The sequence below is a fragment of the Papio anubis genome, chromosome 16 (genome assembly GCF_008728515.1).
Source record: "Papio anubis isolate 15944 chromosome 16, Panubis1.0, whole genome shotgun sequence".
NCBI lineage: Eukaryota > Metazoa > Chordata > Mammalia > Primates > Cercopithecidae > Papio > Papio anubis.
The window spans coordinates 24842525-24865302 of NC_044991.1; the positions used below are offsets into that span (position 1 = coordinate 24842525).

The window sequence follows — 22778 nt, forward strand, 5'->3', positions numbered from 1 at the left end:
AGGGGGGAGGGGGGAGGGATAGCATTGGGAGTTATACCTGATGTAAATGACGAGTTGATGGGTGCTGACGAGTTGATGGCTGCAGCACACCAACATGGCACAAGTATACATATGTAACAAACCTGCACGTTATGCACATGTACCCTAGAACTTAAAGTATAATTAAAAAAAAAAAAAAAGAATGCAATCATTTGTCTCTTACCTACCTGTGCCCTGGAAACCCCCTCCCTGCTTCGAGTTGTCCCCGCCTTTCTGGATGAAACCATTGTACTTCTTACACATATTGATTGATGTCTCAAGTCTCCCTAAAATGTATAAAACCAAGCTGTGCCCCGACCACCTTGGGCACTTCATCAGGACTCCCTGAGGCTGTGTCACAGGCCCGCATATTCAACCTTGGCGAAATAAACTTTCTAAATTAACTGAGACCTGTCTCAAATTTGGGAGTTTCACAGAGTCTTGGCCACGGAGGTAGACTTTCCATCATCCTGCACCACTCCCACCTCACCAGAATATCCAGCCAACCCGAACACCCTCTGCCTGACTAACTGATTTAAAATTTGGATTCTAAGATATTTAAGATTGACCCATTAGATTACCTCAAAATCAAGAATTTCTTTTCATAAAAAGACTCAACATTACACCAAGAAAATGTAATGGTCAACCCTAAAGTGAGAGAAAATAATGGCAGTAGACATATGTAGCAAAGAGCTTCTACCAAAGTATCCCACATATCACTAAGAAAAATACACACAAACCAACAGAAAAATAAGCATACACCTTGGACAGGTAAAAATAAATATCTAAATGGATGATATACTTTGAAAAGGTGAACATCAGAAAAGTGCAAAATAGAATAAAAAATATTCCCCTTCCCTCGGAAAGGCTAAAACGCCAACAACTGATAGTAATACCAAGTGCAGGCCATAACAGGAAGCCAGTAGGGCTTTCATATTCTGCTGATGGGGGTGTAAATGTCTACAGGTACCTTGGAAATTTATTTTGTAGTATCTGCTAAAGCCAAAAACCATGTGTACTATGACCCAGAGATACAACACTTCTAGTTATGCACCCTACAGAAATGCATACATTTGCTCCCCTCCCATAAAATAATGCACAAAAAAAAGTTCACAGTGGCTCTATTCATAACAAAACCCACATACCCATAAACAGTAACATGGATAAGATAAATTGTGGTAGTTGCATACAACAGCAAAAACAATAAACCAGTTATTAGGTTGGTGCAAAAGTAACTGCGGTTTTTGCCATTAATTTAATGCCGTTACTTTTTGCCATTACTTTAATTGCCTAAAATACACGCAAAAATATCAATACAGCTCACATGCATAAACAGAGGGAAAAAAGGCAAGATACAAGGCCAGCACATGTGGATGGTGAGAATTTCTCTAACGAGAAACATGGGAAGACAGAAGACAAAAGGCCTGTTTGGAAGGGGACAGGTTCTCACACTGGCATTTGGTTCATCACCCTTTCTGCTAAATCCACCAGGCACCTTTTGAGAACTGGCCGTACTGCAAGGCCAGGTGGAGGGTGGCCAAGGTAAGGAGATTTTATCTTCCCCAGGATTACTCAGTGCTTGAGACACTGGTGCTAGGATGACAAGCTCATCCCTTTTGGTCTGGGACTTACTGGTTTTAAAATGGGGAGTCCTGAGTCCTGGGAATCTCAGATCTGCATAAATAAAAATCTCAGACCTGCATAAATAAAAATCACTCTGAAATTGGAAAAAATAGGGATTCAAATTCCAGTTCACCCAAAATTGAGGAACATTCTACAGTGCAACTGGCCTGAGCTCTCCAAAAATGTCAGTATCATAAAAAAAGACAGACTGAGGAACTATGACACCATGAAAATAATGGAAGCAGTTTTACATTCCAAGTTGGATCCTAAATTGGGAGATAAAATTGCTAAAAAGGACATTGGGGTTAATTGGCAAAATTTAAATAGACAGCAGACAAAATCAGGGGCCAGATAATTATTTTAGGCTTGGCAGGTCAAGAGGCAAAATCAAGTATATATGTGGGCATTTATAGAACCACCTTAAATGTAACCATTTAAAAACAAAAAAAATTCTGTGCTCACTAGCTATAATAAAATAAACGCAAAAACAAAAACCACAAAGAAATATGCAGTTGGCTGGACTTGGTTTTTGGGTCTTAGCTTGCCAACTCCTGGATTAGAAAATATTTTTAGGCCAGGCAGGTGGCTCACACCTGTAATTCCAGCACTTTGGGAGGCTGAGGTGGGCAGATCACCTGAGGTCGGGAGTTTGAGACCAGTCTAACCAACGTGGAGAAACCCTGTCTCTATTAAAAACACACACACAAAAAATAGCTGGGCGTGGTAGCGCATGCCTGTAATTCCAGCTACTCGGGAAGCTGAGGCAGGGGAATTGCTTGAACCCAGGAGGCAGAGGTTGCAGTGAGCCGAGATGGCGCCATTGCACTCCAGCCTGGGCAACAGAAGAAACTCTGTCTAAAAGAGGCCGGGGCCGGTGGCTCAAACCTGTAATCCCAGCACTTTGGGCGAGGCGGGTGGATCACGAGGTCAGGTCCAGAGACCATCCTGGCTAACAGTTGAAACCCGTCTCTCTCCGCATCCTAAAAAACTAACCCCGGGCGAGGTGCTTGGCGCCCTGTAGTCCCAGCTACTTGGGAGGCCCTGAGGCAGGAGAATGGCAGGGAACCGGGGCCGGAGCTTGCAGTGAGCTGAGATCCGGCCACAGCACTTGCTCAACCGGGCGACAGAGCAAGACTCCGTCTCAAAAAAAAAAAAAAAAAAAAAAAAAAAGAAAAGAAGGAAGGAAGAAAGAAGTTTTATCAATAGCAAATTTTGTGATTTTGATTAGGAAACAGGGGCATCATGTCTTTAAATTGCTTTCAGATAATTCAGAAAATATAATTTATAGAGAGAACCAGATTGCAAATGTGGAAAAATATTAAAAGTTGGTGAATCTGGGTGAAAAACTTAAATGAGCCCTTTGAACTATTCTTGCAACTTCTCTGTAAGTTTTAAATTCTTTCAAAATATATTTTTTTAAATCTCAGTTCCACTCATCTCTGTGACTTTGACCGATTTTCCTCTATGCAGAGCCTCCTCCTATATAAAATGGGCATAGACTGGGCGTGTTGGCTCAAGCCTGAAATCCCAGCACTTTGGGAGGTTGAGGCTGGAGGATCGCTTGATCCCAGGAGTTTCAGACCAGCCTGGGCAATGTGGTGAAACCTCATTTCTACAAAAACAAACAAAAATTAGCTGGGCGTGATGGTGAAACCTCACTTCTCCAAAAAAAAAAAACTTAGCTGGGCATGGTGGCACATGCCTCTAGTGCCAGCTACTTAGGAGGCTGAGGCGGGAGGATTGCCTGAGCCTGGAAGGTCGAGGCTGCAGTGAGCCATGATTGAGCCACTCCACTCTAGCCTCAGTGACAGAACAAGACTTTGACTCAAAAAAAAAAAGAAAAAAGAAAAGAAAAGAAATGGCATAATGGGCACAATACTAGTTGTCTCCTCCGGAGTCTAGCCAACACCTGTCCGGTCTCTCCCCACTCATTGACTGAGCACTTGCGGTATACAGTCACACTCCCACACACTGGTTCAGAACAGAAAAGTCTCCTGCTGTTGCAGAATTCATTTCACTGCACTCAAGTGGGTTTGGGGGATACAATCAGGTCATGACGCTGATGTATTTGGCACCATGACTGGCAGAGTGTAAAGAATCAATGTTCCCCATCAATATCATTGTTGTAGAATAGTTATCACGACCTTGACAGGCCCTCCAAGACTAAACGGTAACAGGTCCTTTTGGGGAGATATCCCCGCCTTCCTGCCTGTAATGAAACTGGTCTCTTCCCACTTCATTCATCATAGCATTGAATGTGTCAATATTTGTGGGGTGAATAGGCCCGTGATAACCATGTTTTCAACCAATTACAACTCTGTCTTTATCTTCTCCAACAGCAGGTTATGTTAATATTGAATCAATTCACTCCAACATAAGCTTTTTTAAAAAGGCTCTTCAAATAAAACATCGCGGGAAGCCACCTGTTCCATAGTTCCTGGCTGGGGAAAAATGTTCCCCAGGTGCCCACACACAAAAGACTCCCATCAGGGTCATCTTCCCAGTGCTTATTAATTATTTCCAGTGTCTCATGGAAGCATGCATGACACACAGTGACAAATGTCCCAATTAAGGGCACTGAGCATGAATCCAGGGTTATTAGTCTTCAGGGCACTAATAGAGAGCCTCAGGCTACTAACAAATCACCGCTGGCAGCTCACGGTATATGAGTCGCACGAGGCTGTGTGGCCCCATCTGAGTAAACACCGGAGCTGAGCCAGAATTCCCAAGTGGAAGGAACTACAGGAGCACTCAGGGTGTCCAGGGAAGATGTGGCCTGTAGTCCCCACACTTTGGGAGGCCGAGGCAGGTGGATCACTTGAGCCCAGGAGTTCGAGACCAGCCTGGGCAACATAGAGAAACCTTGTCTCTAACAAAAATACAGAACAATTAGCCAGGTGCGGTGGTGCACACCTGTATTCTGCTTGAGGTTGATGTTGTAATAAACTGCGATTGCACCACTGCACTCCAGCCTGGGTGACAGACCAAGACCTTGCCTCAAAAAAAAAAAAAAAAATTAAAAAGGATATAATAGCCCCAAGACAGCAGAAGACCAACAGGAGGCATTGGTGGTGTTGGGGGAGCAGTTCAATTCCCAGGTGCTTGAGTCGGATTCCCTCAGTTCAAACCCGGCTGGGATTTTTATGAATCCTTTGTGACTTTGGCTAAGTCTCTTACTATGTTTACTCATTCCAGTCCCTGCCTTTAAGGGGTTGGAAAGAAAATGATGGAAACAAAGGGATAATTGCAGGGAGTGACAAGTACTAACTTAGGGGCAGATTATGAGGAAAGAGAGGCGGCACCCTCACCCAGCCCATGGAGGTCCGAGAGGGCTCCAAGACAGGACACCCAAAGTCAGCTTCACAGAATGCTTAGATGCTCATCAGGCAAAGAGGGATCAGGGGAAGAAGCAAGAACCCAGCCAAAGGCATTGCTTGGGCAAAGGTGAAGGGGTGAGGGCAGACGCAGAGGATACAAAGTCATTCTAAGCTTTGGGTGAGGGGTGAAAGGAGAGTAGGTGCCAAAATATGCATCCCTGTAGGTCAAGGTAAGAAACCTGGACTTTAGGCTGAAGGCAATGAGAAACTACCCATGGATCTTGAACATACAAAGAACCAACTTTGCATTTAAATTTTAAAATTCTCTCTCCAAAGATCAGACGTACAAAGATCGCTCAGACAAGACCGGAGGCCAGCCAACTTGAGAGAAATCCAAGTACAAGATATTCAGGTGGACTGCAATACAAGCAGAGAGAGATCGGGGGGATGCATTTCAGAGCCATTTAGAGGGTACAATGACTTGGCGGCAGCTTTGTTCTCAGCAGGAAGAGGTGAATACAGCCCCCGGCATGAATTAAGTCAACGACTAAAGAGTTCAGTGTAAATCCTTCTCTATTTAACAGAAAGCAAATAACGTATTTCCTCTGTGGAAGAGACAAAGGTCATAAGCATGAATCAAATAGGGGGAGAGAAAAAGCAACCGCTGCCCTGTAGCAGACGCCATCTCCCACTTTCTCCTTGGAGCCAGGTGTTAGCATCTGCTGTTCACAGATGTCATTTGTGCACAGCGATTATCTCAATTATATATCTTGGTTGTTGGAATTGCTTCTGTCTCCAGATTAGTTTGTTTCCAGTGGAAACATTCCATGGGAATTAATTAGAAATTGACTCTGGAAAAAAAACAGGTGTCATTAGATCAACCCCACACCTTGTCTGCCTCCCTGTTCCACGAGGTCGTATAAAATCATGTGCTCAGAAACTAAAATTTTCCAATAGCTGACACCGGTGAATGAAAGGAGAGAGCCAATGAGGATGTTATGTTATATTTTGAAATCGTTTTTTTTTTTTTTTTGAGACAGTTTCATCTTGTTGCCCAGGCTGGAGTGCAATGGCATGATCTCGGCTCACAGCAACCTCCACCTCCCAGGTTCAAGCGATTCTCCTGCCTCAGACTCCCAAGTAGCTGGGATTACAGGCATGCGCCACCATGCCCGGCTAATTTTTGTATTTTTAGTAGAGATGAGGTTTCTCCATGTTGGTCAGGCTGGTCTTGAATTCCTGACCTCAGGTTACCTGCCCGCCTTGGCCTCCCAAAGTGCTGGGATCACAGGCATGAGCCACCACGCCTGGCCAGGAGATCACTGTCTTAGAGTTTTCAATTTAATGACTCCTTTCAAATCCATTGTCCAGTGTTCTTTCTACCAGCCCAATCAGCTGGGATTATCATACCCCCTTATTAGGCAAGAAAGACTCTATGCAAGGCAGGTGACTTGCCCAAGATCTGCAGCAAGGTAAGTGGCACTGGCAGGATTTGAATCCTATATATGGCTTTCAGGAGTCTTCTGCGCTGTATCAGGAGGGTTTTAAGCCTCAGGTGTTCACTGAGATGTATCCAAAGCTCCCAATAGAGGGAAACTGGGAGAAAAGAACCAAATGATTATCTTAGGGTTCTAGATGCGGGGGCAATGGACAGAGGCGGTGCCTGCCCATCTGGAGAGAAGATGCTGTAGCTAAGGGAAACTCCATTGCTGCTGGTAGAGCCTGATATTCTGCACATCAGGGCTCCTGTGATTTAGCTGGGGACTTGCCTTTTTTTTTTTTTTTTTGGAGACTGGGTCTTACTACATTGCCCAGGCTGGTCTCAAACTCCTGGGCTCACAGAAAAAGACCTCCCTCTGTCTCCCAAAGTGCTAGGATTATAGGTGTGAACCATTGCACCTGGAATCCTGCCAATTTTTACAAGCCATTCTGGCTACACCTTCCTCTGCTCAATAGCTTTCTATGGCTCCCTATGGCTTTGGGATAAAACGGAAGCTCCTCAGCCAAGCTCACTAAACCATTCATGAATGGGCTCCAGCCTCCATTACTGGTACTATCCTCTCTGCCCTTTTTACCCCTGGATACCTTATATTCCAGCAATACCACGTCAAATTGAATATGCTTTCTGTCTCTGTGTGCCTCTGCCCTTTTATGCACCGGTGCTTCCTCCTAGAATGGCTACATACATGTACCTTGTCTAACCAGAAATTCATTTCCATCTTTAAAGAGACAGCCAAAGCTACCAGCTCCTCTCTCAAAGCAAAATTAAGGGCCTCCTCTTTAGCTAATCCAAATATTCCTCCAATAAAGAGTTTATCACTCTGCTTATTATAGCCTGCTTCTAGGACTAGGAGCCCCTTAAAGGCAGAGACCTTGACGTTTCCTCTTTATCCCTGTAGCTTGGCCCCAAATTCATCCCAGAGTGGAGATCGTATCCATATTTGCAGAGTGAATACAGTTCTCTCTGATAGGTGCATTCGAACACATTCCCTCCTACATGTCCTTTATACAACAAACCTTTTGACTGGGTGCGGTGACTCATGCCTATAATCCCAGTACTTTGGGAGGCTGAGGTGGGCGGATCACTTGAGGCCAGGAGTTAGAGACCAATTCAGTGAAACCTGGCCAACATGGTGAAACTCCATCTCTACTAAAAATACAAAAATTAGCAGGGCGTGGTAGCAGATGTCTGTAATTCCAGCTACTCCGGAGGCTGAGACAGGAGAATTGCTTGAACCTGGGAGGCAGAGTTTGCAGTGAGCCAGAGATGGGGCCACTGCACTCCAGCCTGGGTGACACAGCGAGACTGTCTCAAAAAAAGAAAAAAAAACACCTTTCTCTAGGTTTTCCATCATCACAGTGAGTGAGTGTAAAGGTCACAGAACATGTTCAAATTTCTCTTTTCTTTTTTTTTTCTTTTTCCTTTTTTTTTTTTGAGACAGGGTCTCGCTCTGTTGCCCAGGCTGGAGTGCAGTGGTGTGATCTCAGTTCACCGCAACCTCTGCCTCCCGGGTTCAAGTGATTCTCCTGCCTCAGCCTCCCGAGTAGCTGGGATTACAGTCATGTATGATCACACCTGGCTAATTTTTGTATTTTCAGTAGAGACAGGGTTTCACCATGTTAACCAGGCTGGTCTCGAACTCCTGACCTCAGGTGATCCACCCACCTCAGCCTCCCAAAGTGCTGGGATTACAGGAGTGAGCCACTGTGCCCGGCCACCTGTTCAAGTTTCTGAAGACTTCACTGGCTTTCCCTCCTCAGCCCCCAGCCGTCATGTGATGATGCTGCTTCGCTTTAGAAAAAGGGCTCAGAGAGGTCAGGACACTTGTCAAAGGTCATGAATTAGCAAGTGCTGGATCCAGTTTTCTCTACTCAAAAATTAACTAATTTTAAAACAGGTGAAAATAAGATGTGTCACACTAATATAACCTCAGTGGCAGTTTTCCCATCTGCAAAATAGACATACTACCACTGAACTCAAACGGGTGTTCTGAGGGATAAATAAAGCCTATGGTTCCCCCAGAATCCCCCAGTGTGGTTGTTTAAAAATGCAGATCCTGAATTCCAACCAAAACTTGATTTATTTTTAAATGCGGGGGGTGGGGAGGGGGCAGAATCCAGAAGTCTGTGATTTTAAAATGGTGTTTAACTTCTCTGATGTGCAGCCAAATCTGAGAAACCTCCGAGACACTAAGGAAAAGTCTGGTACATAGTAAGTGCCTGACAATAAAAGTTAATAGGACCCATATTAGGCAAACCAAGTTGTAAGGGTATAGGACATGTACTGCTGTGGGCCCTTAGGTAAATTACTCAACCTCTCAGAGACTGCCTCTTCATTAGTAAAATGGGTTGAAAATAGGGATAGCCACCTCCTAGGGTTATGGCAAGGATGTTCTGAAATAAGACACTTAAATGTTGCTAACCAAGCCTCATCTGCACATCCCATCGATTCCCAATCAGCCCCACGTTTGTCCCTTCTTGCCATCTCTATCAATACTCCCCCAACCCAGGTGACCATTTCCTCTGGCCTAGAAGGGTGCGTTAGCCTTCTAAAGATACCCCTCATACCTTCCATCATCCAATCTCCACGCAGAACAACAATCCTCTAAAACATGAATCCGATTCTGTCACGCTTCACTCACAACCTCCCAATGGCTTCTCACCACCCCTGGGATAAAATCCAAACCTTCCAGGCCCCGTATGTTCTGGTCCCTGTCTGTTTCTCCTTCTCCCAGGGTATTTTAGCTGACCACCCAAGCTAAACAGGACGCCCCTGCAGTTCTCTATCTTAGCACCCTATTTATTTCCTTTCTCATTCAAATTAAGGTGTGGGATGATTCTATTTATTCGTATCATTGTTTGTCTTCTTTTCCATCAGATGTAACTTCTGTGATGGTGGGTACCACTGCTGTCTCACTATCCATGGTGCTTATATTTAGCACACTGCCTGACACACAGTAGGTGCTGCATAAATATTGAATGAATGAAATTGTTCAGCATCATGCTCCGCACTTAAGCAGCAGCCAGCAGCAAAGTAAGCTCCCTCTTCCTTCCTCCTCCTGTCTTCTTTCCCTACCTATGTCCCTGGAGCCTTCAGGCAAAGGACAAATACTGTATATTGGAGAGGAGATGCAGCAATGCCCAATGTCATCACTGCTTTATTTGATTAGCTCTGACTCTGGCATCCGGGACACGTGCGCTGGGAGCCAAAGCAACTGTATCCTGACCTCTGGTCCACGCGATCCCATCCTTATAACGATTTCCATGACAACAGCAACGAAAAGCCAAGGCTGTGGATTTCCTTTGATAGGAGCCGGATGCAGAGACCGGGAAGAAGGACTTTCAGAAGAATGAGGCTCTTTGATTCAGCTCAAAGCGCCTTCATTAAATACCACTTTTTCCCAAGAACATGCATTTTAACCCTGCAGAGGGCGAATTCTCATGAATACTTAATAAAACAAAAAAAGAAAAAGTAACAAAATCTCTGTGGTTTCTTTTCAAAAACATTCACCTGTTGGGGGAGGGGAGGTTTGGGTGTTGTGGCACTGGGGACATTTTGATGGAAGATGGGCAGGCATGTGGCCTTCTGCCAAGCGAGTTGCTTCAACTCAAAATGCCTGGCCCCTGGCTGAGCCATCACACAGCAACTCTGCCTCCCTGGAGGCAAGCCAGGTGGCTCAAGGTTCCCTACCCACCTGGTCAGCCAAGCAGACAGGAAGATGCAATGTGAGTCAAAAGCATCTCCCAAGTCTGCACTTAGAATCACAAGCTTTGTATTCAAAACCCCGACTCTGCCACTTACCTACTGTGTTACTTTGGGCACACCACTTGCCACCTCTGGACAACATTTCCTCATCTGTAAAATGGGCACAATGCCACCTCCCCTCCCCTAGGAGCATCATGAGGATTAAGCAGGGTGATGCGGTCAAGCACAGGCGATACTGGCTTCCTGACATGGCCATGAAGAGGGTAGAATGACCAGCCATCCTGGCTTGCCCAGGACCCAGAACTGGTAGCACTAAAACTAAGACAGTCTCAGATAAGTCAGGAGGGCGGATCACACTAGAAGAGAATGATCTGATAAGGGAGATGGCTAAGAGTCGTAGAATTTTCAAGATGGAAGGGTCCTCCCAGTGTCTTCTGGTTTAACAAGTTTACTTCTGTCATATTCTTTCCAATAGCATAAACTCGGTCTGTTCATGAGAAAACCATCAAACCCAGATTAGAGAACATCCCATGGGATACCTGTCCAGTGCTCCTCAAGACTGTCAGGGTCCTGAAAAGCAAGGTCAACCTGAGAAACTGTCCCAGAACAGAGGGGACTGGGCAGGCATGGCAATAAAAAGCAGCGTGCGGTCCCGGGTTGGATCCTGGGAGAGGAAATGGGCATTAACAGAGAGACTGGTGAACTCCAAATCAGGTCTGAATTCAGGTCTTCGTCTGGTTTTGTTTTGGTTGAGGTCTTCTAGTTAAGCGAATAAGCTCTAACTGAAATGTTTTGTTTTACAGATAGCAACTGACACCAGAGACTGGAAGCGGCAGAAGCTCTGGGATCTCTGTTTCCAACCATTGGCACTATAGTCTGTTGCCTTTTGCTGCTTTCCTGGAGACCTGCTGGTCATCATGGGCTGTGTCTCCAGAAGGAAGACAGAACAGCACTGGGTTTGGAGTTGGGAAACACGGGTTCCAGGCTTGGCTCAGCCTCTGACTGGAGGAAGGGATGGTAATCCTTTAGGAAGGAAGGTGGTGAAGGCATCTGGGCTTAGCAAGAATGACTGATCCAAGGAAAGGTAACATCAATTGCGAGGACACAACACTCCCAGCAGAGCTCTAAGCCTCCCCAGGTATCTTCAGCTACCCATGGGGACTGGTAGCAAATACTGAGTTCCTGCTACATCATTCAGCTTTGGGACCTCTCTCCCCAAGGCTTGCACCACCCTGTCAGATCCATTCACATTTCTCAACACTGGCTGCCCTGGACCACACTGTCTGTCGCCGGAACAGCCCACACGCATGACATCTCCTCAGGTCCCCGGGCTCTGCTCTGGCCTCACTTCCCTACCATCCTCAACCTTGCCACTCCTCCTGTCCTCCTTTGAAGCAGCCAGGGACGGTAGAGCCTGAAGATCTGGGTTCAAATCCTGATTCTGCTGCTTTCAAGCTGCGTGACTTTGGGTAGGTCATCACGCCTTTCTGCCACCCAATCACCTGAACTTGTGAAATGAAGTTGATGATCCTCACCTCACTCAGCAATCCTGAGAACAGCATGCAGCACCATGTATGGAGATACAGAGGACCCAGTACCTAGTGAGGGCTCCAGCTGGTAGCAGCCAGTGGTCAACATCATGTCTTGATCAATATCATTAGCATACTAATAGGCAGTCAAACTGCCAACGTTTGTATAACTGTTGCTGTTGTTAAGCATTGGTTTTGCATGACTGGCACTATTGCTATTTGGCTCATATACACACCACACACACACACACACACACACACACACCAGGCACACTGCACTTAGCCATTCTGGCTAGTGTTGATCTGCCCAAGTCCTCCAGACATCATCTCTGAAGAAGGCAACAGGACTCCTTCTTAGATCTCTCCTCCTCACCGACACTCCATGTGACCCTTGCAGCCCCGAAATGCCCCCCATCTCCCTGCAGTTCTGTGAAAGTTGGAGGTTGGCACCACGGTTCCGCTCATACCTGGGAGGGAAAGCCATTCCCTGCAGGTCGTAGCATCCTCCCCACCCTGATTCTCAAGGGGATCCCATGACCCCCACCTGGCTGTGCACTTTCTCCAGCTCCTCCTTGCTGACTGATGTCTTGCCATCCTCCATGGTGCCGAGAAGGAGCTGCACGTCTGACAACAGTGCATGTGTCCTCCTGAGGTCTCTCCGAAGTCGCTTCTCCACGTCAAAGTCCCGATGGCCAATCTGAAAGCCAAAGGAAGACCCATGAGCTTAGGTGGCAAAGCAGTGGCCAGGGTCTAAGTTTTCCGGAACCAGGCTCCCTGGTTTAAATCCTGCCTTTGCCACTCACACTGTGTGACCTTGGGCAAGACCATTCTCCTCCCCGAGCCTCAGTTTCCTCAACTGAGAAATGGGATTGGCACCAACCACATTGGGCTGCTGTGAAAATTAAATACCTGCCTAGCCTAATGCTTGACACAGAATAAATGTACAAGAAATATGAGTTGCTATCATTGCTGCTATCATAGCTCGTATGGATCCAAAGTCACTCCATCATCCCACCTTTTGCGCACAAGTCATCAGTATGACCTCACCTCATCTTGTAAGAGCCTCATGTGCCAGGTGAATCCCTCTGCTGCTGGCCAGGTTCTGCTGACAGAAGTTAGGACAGTCCTGGGTGGGCAGGGACTGGACAGAGCCTCTCGATTTCTGGGGAGTTATTAATGTTATTGATCTGGGTGTTGTTGTATGAGTTTATGAAAATTCATTGAGCTGTACACGTGGGATATGGAGTCCTCTGTATGTGTGTTACACCTCAGTAAATTGTAAATGTGCTCCTTTTGATGATCTAAGTCAATCTTTTCTGTCCTTTGGTCCTGTTTTCCAGTTTAAGGACAAGAAAATGACATCATTTGCTGCAGAGGAACCTTACCCAGAGGTGAGTACATTCCTTCCCCCAGAATCTTGAATTTGCCAGGGACAGCTGTTGAGGGAGTCCCAAAGAAGCCACATCCTGGACTGGGCACCAGGACTGTGACCTTAGACTCCTTGATAGCTTTCAGTGGCCAAAAAGTACAGGCTAAGCCAAAGCAGAAGAGGTACAGAATTACACTGGGCCCTACATGAAATTTCAACAGCCGGTCGGTCACCTCTCTAGAAACAGCACTGACTTAAAAGACAACGTGTTAACATCCCTGAAAGAAACTAACGACTCCTTTCTCGGACTCTTCAGGAGACCAGAGGATACAATACGGGCCTGTCCATCAGATGGGGAGTTTTAAGCAAAACAGGGTGCAGGTCCCTCAACACTGGGATGTGGTTTTTACACACCTGGAAATCTGTGTCTCCACATCAAATGCTAACCATTTCCTGGGATGCTCAGAATGTCCTGGAATATTCTAGAAAAAACACGGGGTTGAGAATGAGCAGATCTAAGCTTTAAACCCTGGCTCACCATTTGTTGATGATGGAACAGTGGCTGAGTCACGCCACATCTCTGAACCTGAGTTTTCTCATCCACAAAAGGAGAGGTTAAAAAAACACCCTGTCCTTCCTGTTGAGATAAGACAAGGATCAGACGTGATATTGGATTCCAAAGCACTTTGTATGCTGTTGAGTGCTTTGCAAATATAAAGGATTGTGAGTATTGTCTGATGACCTAGAATGTGTTCCTCCAAATTTTGTATTTCTATTTCTCCACTGCTGGTTTTGAATTCTTTGACAAACAAGTTGGTTCTTAGAATATGGTCTTTATATCTGAAATGTATTGTTTTGGTAGGTTCAAAATGCTGTTCTATTACACACACACACACACACACACACACACACAGTCTCATCTGCTGAACTGAGGGCTGGGCATTGTGCCAGGCTCTTTGTCACGTGTTATTGCATTTAACTCCTGTGACAATCTCCTTAAACAGACCTTATTACTATTGCCTTTACAAATGTAGTAATAGCTTACATTTATAGACACTTTCTAAGTGTCATATACTATTCTAAACACTTTATAGCTATTAATGCATTTAGTCATCATGATGAATCGATGAGGTGTATAGTATTATGATTCCCATTTTACAGATAATGAAACTGAAGTTTGCAAAGATGAGGTAATTTGCCTCAGTTCACACAGCTAGTAAGTGGCAGAGTTGGAATATGAATCCAGCTTTTCTGGCTGGAGAGTGGTAATTTTAGTAAAATATACCATTAGATAGGTGTGTTTTAGTCTTTAATTCTGAAAAAAATACATCATGGGAGCACAGAAGAGCATTATCCAGCTCAGGCTGGGATGGAATTGGGAAGTAGAAGGTAGCTACCGCTAGCGAGGGGAGGTAGAGGCAGGATGTTTTAGGTAGAAGGCACTTAATGAGTAGAGGCAGAGAGGCGAGAAACAATCTGGGCTGTGCATTTCTGGGTGGTTGCCATGAGGGTATAAAACCCTGGAGTGGGTGGGGGGCAGGTTACAAAGTGAAAGAGGTTTTCCAAAAACGGCTCTTACATGGAGGAACAACTGATATGAAAGAGCAAATGATCTGCCCAACGTCATACTGCTACTAAGTGGCTATGCAGAGATCTGAATCCAGGCAGCTCAGCATTAGGATGTAAGTCTCTAACCATTGCACCACAGTGCCTAGTGGAGCTGCTTCATGAACCCAGATTTACTTACTCTAGAACCCAGACTCTTACCATGATTACGCTTAGGCAGTGGGCTTTGCACATTTCTTATATTTGTGTCTGTTTTTGTTTTGCCCATACCCTAGAGTGCCTTTCATTCTCCTGTGGGGCGAGTTAGCATCAGGGACATTCCCTGATGTTGACACTGACCATGCAGTAGAGATGGCTCAGATTCTACGATCTTCACTGCCTGAAAGGCCCTGAAAATGCTGGCACTTTTCAGAGGAAGCACTGCAAACAAAATTCACAAGAAAATCTCAGACCAGTCATCCTCCCATTTATAATAAATGGCTACAAGCGAGGAGGGCAAAAAATACCACTCATTAGGTTAATGGGAAATAAATGTCATGCTGCGAGTTTCCATTTTGTAGCACAAAGATTCAAACTTTGATAAAGATGGTTAATAATTAACCAATAAATCTACATGATGTTTAGTGTTGTTATGAGTAACTATATTGCAGTCTTAGTTGGTTCACCATTTATCATAAAGGCAAATTATTTGGGGAACTTGTTAAACGTCCATTGTCAAAAGAATCTCCAAGCACTATTAAAATATGATCTAGACGTGCTGTTAGGGATAATCAAACCACTTTACAGATGGGGAAATTGAGGCTTGGAGAGAGAATGCATGTTGCTAAGGGTTTCACAAATTAATGGCAGAACTGGCTGCCTGAGAACACGATGAAAAAAAGATGGTCCACAAAAATATGGTTCTAGCTAAGTGGACCTTATTGCTTTTAAGCAGAATCATAATAGGTTTTTAAAATGATAGACATTCAAATAATATAGACCTCATTTAGAATCTTCCTAGGGTACTAACTTGCTAGGCAATCCTGGGCAAGTTGCTTTACTTTTCCGAGCCTTACTTCTTTCATTTATATGAAGGAAATAATAATATCTAACCCACAGCATTACTGTGAAAATTAATGTTGGTAAAAAAATATGATTAAGCATGTATCTTGAAATTTATGAGTAACAACCAAACAAACAGAAATAAAGTTTGTAGCTTCTGAACCAATAGTTCAAAAGAGAACACAGGAAACATCAATCTATCTAAAAGTAGGAAAGCAATAGAGGGAGAGCAATGTAAAGGAACATGAAACTAAAAAAACACAAAATAAGATAATACAAAATAGTTTCAAATATATCAGTCATTATAACATATGTAAATAAATTAAATTTTTATATGAAAAGCTAGACTAAAATATTGCATTGAAATTATCCAGCTGTTTAAAGAAAACACATGAACATGCACGCATACACACACACACACTCCCCTACAAATCTTCAAAATGAAATAGAAAAAAGTTTTGCAGGTAAACTGACTAAAATAAATCAAGCAAAATAAAATAAGGCAAAACTCACTCATGGAGAAAGAAAGACACCAGGTAAGAATCGAAGCAAAGATCTTCAAGAAAATAAAGCAATGCAAAACTTAGATGCACCTAAATATATAACCATAAATACATAAAGAGAAACTATGACAGAATTGTTAACAAAACTTGGAAGAACAACTCTCATGGTAAGGATATAACAGGACTCTCTCAGAAACTGATCAAGAACTCAAAACCAAAGTTAACAGGAGGTAGTTTTTAAAAATACATAATCATGTATTTTAAAACTTTTCTTTATGGCTTATGCTTTTACATTTGTATATAATGTTGAAATAAAAAATTAACAAGCTTGATTTATTTGCCACATAGAGAACCCTGTGCCTCATAAACAGTTACATTATTTTCCACTCAATAGTTCATTTTTGTTTCTTTGGTTTTATTTTTGTTTTTGAGAAAAGGTCTCACTCTGTCACCCAGGTTGGAGGGCAGTGGTGTGATCCTGGCTCACTACAACCTCTGCCTCCTGGGTTCTAGTGATTCTCATGCCTCAGCCTCCTGAGCAGCTGGGATTACAGGTGCCCACCACAACACCTGGCCAATTTTTATATTTTTAGTAGAGGCAGGGTTTCACCGTGTTGGTCAGGCTGGTCTCAAACTCCTGATCTCAAATGATCTGCCCATCTTGGCCTCCCAAAGTGCTGGGATTACAGGTGTGAGCCACTGTGCCCAGCCACACACAATAGTTTATTAAACTCTACCAATAACTAGAGCAACAAAGAGATCTCTACAATTTCAAAGAAAAGATGTTATGCATTCTACCATGTTATCTATCCAAAGTGCCCTTAAATTAAAAATTAACAATAGAAAGTTATTCTATCCTAAATCATCATCCTAAATGTTAATAAACTTGAAACTCGAGTTCTAGATAGCTTACAGGTTAAAAGAAAAAAGAACAAAAGATAAGACAAAACACTTAGTAGATGGCGCTAAAACAGCAATTCCAGGTAAATGTATTATCTTAAATGTACTTAAAAGAAAACATTTTAAGTGGGAAACAAAATATTGAAGGTGAGTCAAACATTTTAATACTAAAACTGAAGACCAAGAACAAAAATCTAAACCAATGGGGCCGGGCACGGTAGCTCACGCCAGTAATCTCAGCACTTTGGGAGCCAAGGCTTGTGGATCATGAGGTCAGGAGATCGAGACCATCCTGGCTAACATGGTGAAACCCTGTCTCTACTAAAAATACAAAAGATTAACCGGGCGTGGTGGTGGGAGCCTGTAGTCCCAGCTACTTGGGAGGCTGAGGCAGGAGAATGACGTCACCCCAGGAGAGGGGCTTGCAGTGAGCTGAGATCGCGCCACTGCACTCCAGCCTGGGCGACAGAGTGAGACTCCATTTCAAAAAACAAACAAACAAACAAACAAACAAACACACAGAAAAAACAAAAAACTAATCAGCGGAAAAAAGAAGGAAAAAGAAACAAATACACAACAAAGAAGCAATAAAACAAAAGCAGGTTATTTGAAGGGATTACACATAAAACTCTAACAAGACTAATCATCATTAACCACAAAAAACTCAAAAGTAAACATTATGATTAAAAAGAAAATAATCTGATACAGTAGAATTTTTTTAATAACAAAATATCATGAACATTTTTTATGTCAACCTATTTGAAAAATTAGATGAAATAATAAATGTCTAGAAACATTTTAGTTACCAAAGTTCACTCAGTAAGGAAAAGAATTATACCTGAATTTGTGTTCAGTTATGATTACAGCATTTTGGCACAGTAATCAAATAGGGTTACAAGCAAATTGTATCAAATTTGCAAGAACTGCATGATCCAAATTTTACAAAAAATTGTCTCAGAAATAGTTGTGAACTCATTTTATGAGATTAGTATAACACTTGGCAAAGTCTAAGAGAAAAAAATTACAAACCAATCTTACTTATGTGCCTGGTTTCAAAAATCCTAAATAAACTCTCAATAAACTGGTAGCAATCCAAAAGAGCCATGTATTGAAAACATATGACACTAAGAAAGGTTTATCTGGGAAATACATCAGGATACATTAAATATCTAAAATATACTACATTAATAGATTCAGATAGGTCATCAGATTAACAACAATTGCAGAAAAAGCACACAATATTCAATAATAAAACATCTTTTTTAAGATATTAGAAAATTACAAGGCCGGGCGCGGTGGCTCACGCCTGTAATCCCAGCACTTTGGGAGGCCGAGGCGGGCGGATCACAAGGTCAGGAGATCGAGACCACGGTGAAACCCCGTTTCTACTAAAAATACAAAAAATTAGCCGGGCGCGGGGGCGGGCGCCTGTAGTCCCAGCTACTCAGGAGGCTGAGGCAGGAGAATGGCGTGAACCTGGGAGGCGGAGCTTGCAGTGAGCCGAGATTGCGCCACTGCACTCCAGCCTGGGCGACAGAGCAAGACTCTGTCTCAAAAAAAAAAAAAAAAAAAAGAAAATTACAAATACAAGAGTGATTTAACCTTATTAAAGTTACAGTTACATGCCACATTACATTTCCATCAGTGAGGGACTGTATATACAATGGTGGTCCCATAAACTTATAATACCATACTTTTGCTGTACCTTTTCTATGTTGAGATATGTTTAGGTACACAAATACTTACCACTGTGTCACAATTGCCTACCAAACTCGGTACAGTAACATGCTGTACAGGTTTGTACCCCAGGAGCAATGGACTATATCAGATAGCCTAGGTGTGTAGAAGGCTATCCCATTTAGGTTTGTGTGAATGCACTCTAGGATGTTCCCACAATGATGAAATTGTCTAATGATGCATCTCTCAGAAAGTATCTCTGTCACTAAGCAATGCATCACTGTAATTACCAAATACACTGCAAATATGTATATCACAAAACTTTAGAAGCACTCCTATTAAGGTCAGGAACAAGAAAAGGATGTCAAACATCTTTCTCTACCATTCAATCTTATACTGGAGGCCCAAGCAAATGAAATAAGGTAAGAAAAAGAAACAAGACATAGAAAGCATAACTATTTTTTAAATTTGTTGAGATCTTTGTTGCCTCAATGGGACTATAGGCAGCGGGTGCCTGTAGTCCCAGCTGCTCAGGAGGCTGAGACAGGAGAATGGTGTGAACCCGGGAGGCGGAGCTTGCAGTGAGCTAAGATCGCACCACTGCACCCCAGCCTGGGTGACAGAGCGAGACTCTGTCTCAAAAAAAAAAAAAAGTCAAAAGCAATACTTTAGAACTACTAAGACACATGATGACAGTTCTATGAACTCAGTTAAAGAAGAGTATCTTGAAGATGGCCGAATAGGAACAGTTCCAGCCTCCAGTTCACAGCATGAGCAACACAGAAGACGGGTGATTTCTGCATTTTCAACTGAGGTGCAGACCGACACCTCACACCTCACACTGCTGGGTACACCCCTGAGACGAAGTTTCCAGAGTAACAATCAGACAGCAACACTCGCTGTTCATCAATATTCTATCTTCTGCATCCTCCGCTGCTGATACCCAGGCAAACAGGGTCTGGAGTGGACCTCAAGCAAATTCCAACAGACCTGCAGCTGAGGGTCCTGACTGTTAGAAGGAAAACTAACAAACAGAAAGGACACCCACACCAAAACCCCATCAGTACATCACCATCATCAAAGACCAAAGGCAGATAAAACCACAAAGATGGGGAAAAAGCAGTGCAGAAAAGCTGGAAATTCAAAAAATCAGAGCACGTCTCCCCCTCCAAAGGAACGCAGCTCATTGCCAGCAATGGAACAAAGCTAGATGGAGAATGACTTTGATGAGTTGAGAGAAGAAGGCTTCAGTCGATCAAACTTCTCAGAGCTAAAGGAGGAACTACAGAACCAGCACAAAGAAACTAAAAACCTTGAAAAAAGAATGGATGAATGGATAACTAGAATAATCAATGAGAGAAGACCTTAAAAGAACTGATAGAGATGAAAACCATAACACGAGAACTACGTGACAAATGCGCAAGCTTCAGTAACCAACTCGATCAACTGGAAGAAAGAGTATCAGTGATTGAAGATCAAATGAATGAAATGAAGCGAGAAGAGAAGTGTAGGGAAAAAAGAGTAAAAAGAAATGGACAAAGTCTCCAAGAAATATGGAATTATGTGAAAAGACCAAATCTACGTCTGATTGGTGTGCCTGAAAGTGACGGGGAAAATGGAACCAAGTTGGAAAACACTCTGTAGGATATCATCCAGGAGAACTTCCCCAACCTAGTAAGGCAGGCCAACATTCAAATTCAGGAAATACAGAGAATGCCACAAAGATACTCCTCGAGAAGAGCAACTCCAAGACACATAATTGTCAGATTTACCAAAGTTGAAATGAAGGAAAAAATGTTAAGGGCAGCCAGAGAGAAAGGTCGGGTTACCCACAAAGGGAAGCCCATCAGACTAACAGCAGATCTCTCAGCAGAAACTCTGCAAGCCAGAAGAGAGTGGGGGCCAATATTCAACATTCTTAAAGAAAAGAATTTTCAGCCCAGAATTTCATATCCAGCCAAACTAAGTTTCGTAAGTGAAGGAGAAATAAAATCCTTTACAGACAAGCAAATGCTTAGAGATTTTGTCACCACCAGGCCTGCCCTACAAGAGATCCTGAAGGAAGCACTAAACATGGAAAGGAACAACCAGTACTAGCCATTGCAAAACATGCCAAAATGTAAAGTCCATCGATGCTAGGAAGAAACTGCATCAACTAATGAGCAAAATAACCAGCTAATATCATAATGACAGGATCAAGTTCACACATAACAATATTAATCTTAAATGCAAATGGACTAACTGGTCCAATTAAAAGACACAGACTGGCAAATTGGATAAAGAGTCAAGACCCATCAGTCTGCTGTATTCAGGAGACCCATCTCACATGCAGAGACACACATAGGCTCAAAATAAAGGGATGGAGGAAGATCTACCAAGCAAATGGAAAACAAAAAAAAAGCAGGGGTTGCAATACTAGTCTCTGATAAAACAGACTTTAAACTATCAAAGATCAAAAGAGACAAAGAAGGCTATTACATAATGGTAAAGGGATCAATTCATCAGGAAGAGCTAACTATTCTAAATATATATGCACCCAATACAGGAGCACCCAGATTCATAAAGCAAGTCCTTAGAGACTTACAAAGAGACTTAGACTCCCATACAATAATAATGGGAGACTTTAACACCCCACTGCCAACATTAGACAGATCAACGAGACAGAAAGTTAACAAGGATATCCAGGAATTGAACTCAACTCTGCACCAAGCAGACCTAATAGACATCTACAGAACTCTCCACCCCAAATCAACAGAATATACATTCTTCTCAGCACCACATCGCACTTATTCCAAACTTGACCACATAGTTGGAAATAAAGCACTCCTCAGCAAATGTAAGAGAACAGAAATTATAACAAACTGTCTCTCAGACCACAGTGCAATCAAACTAGAACTCAGGACTAAGAAACTCAATCAAAACCGCTCAATTATATGGAAACTGAACAACCTGCTCCTGAATGACTACTGGGTACATAACAAAATGAAGGCGGAAATAAAGATGTTCTTTGAAACCAATGAGAACAAAGATACAACATACCAGAATCTCTGGGACACATTTAAAGCAGTGTGTAGAGGGAAATTTATAGCACTAAATGCCCACAAGAGAAAGCAGGAAAGATCTAAAATTGACACCCTAACATCACAATTAAAAGAACTAGAGAAGCGAGAGCAAACACATTCAAAAGCTAGCAGAAGGCAAGAAATAACTAAGATCAGAGCAGAACTGAAGGAGATAGAGACACAAAAAACACTCCAAAAAATCAGACCTGGTTTTTTGAAAAGATCAACAAAATTGACAGACTGCTAGCAAGACTAATAAAGAAGAAAAGAGAGAAGAATCAAATAGACACAATAAAAAATGATAAAGGGGATATCACCACCAACCCCACAGAAATACAAACTATCATCAGAGAGTACTATAAACACCTCTACGCAAAACCTAGAAGAAATGGATAATTTCCTGGACACTTACACTCTCCCAAGACTCAACCAGGAAGAAGTTGAATCCCTGAATAGACAAATAGCAGGCTCTGAAATGGAGGCAATAATTAATAGCCTACCAACCAAAAAAAGTCCAGGATCAGACGGATTCACAGCCAAATTCTACCAGAGATACAAGGAGGAGCTGGTACCATTCCTTCTGAAACTATTCCAATCAGTAGAAAAAGAGGGAATCCTCCCTAACTCATTTTATGAGGCCAACACCATCCTGATACCAAAGCCTGGCAGAGACACAACAAAAAAAGAGAATTTTAGGCCAATATCCCTGATGAACATCAATGCAAAAATCCTCAATAAAATACTGGCAAACCAAATCCAGCAGCACATCAAAAAGCTTATCCACCATGATCAAGTGGGCTTCATCCCTGGGATGCAAGGCTGGTTCAACATATGCAAATCAATAAACGTAATCCAGCATATAAACAGAACCAAAGACAAAAACCACATGATTATCTCAATAGATGCAGAAAAGGCCTTTGACAAAATTCAACAGCCCTTCGTGCTAAAAACTCTCAATAAATTCAGT

The 22778-nt window shown here is 43.0% G+C and overlaps 1 protein-coding gene across 3 annotated transcripts in view; it reads right to left on the reverse strand.

Moving 5' to 3' along the window:
* MYO18B (myosin XVIIIB) overlaps positions 1-22778 on the reverse strand; it is a 297367-nt gene that overhangs the window by 96426 nt on the left and 178163 nt on the right. For all 3 annotated transcript variants that reach the window (XM_031656039.1, XM_031656040.1, XM_031656038.1), the window contains exon 34: positions 12238-12390. In XM_031656039.1, the coding sequence (XP_031511899.1) occupies positions 12238-12390 (153 nt within the window). The remainder of the gene's footprint in view (positions 1-12237; positions 12391-22778) is intronic.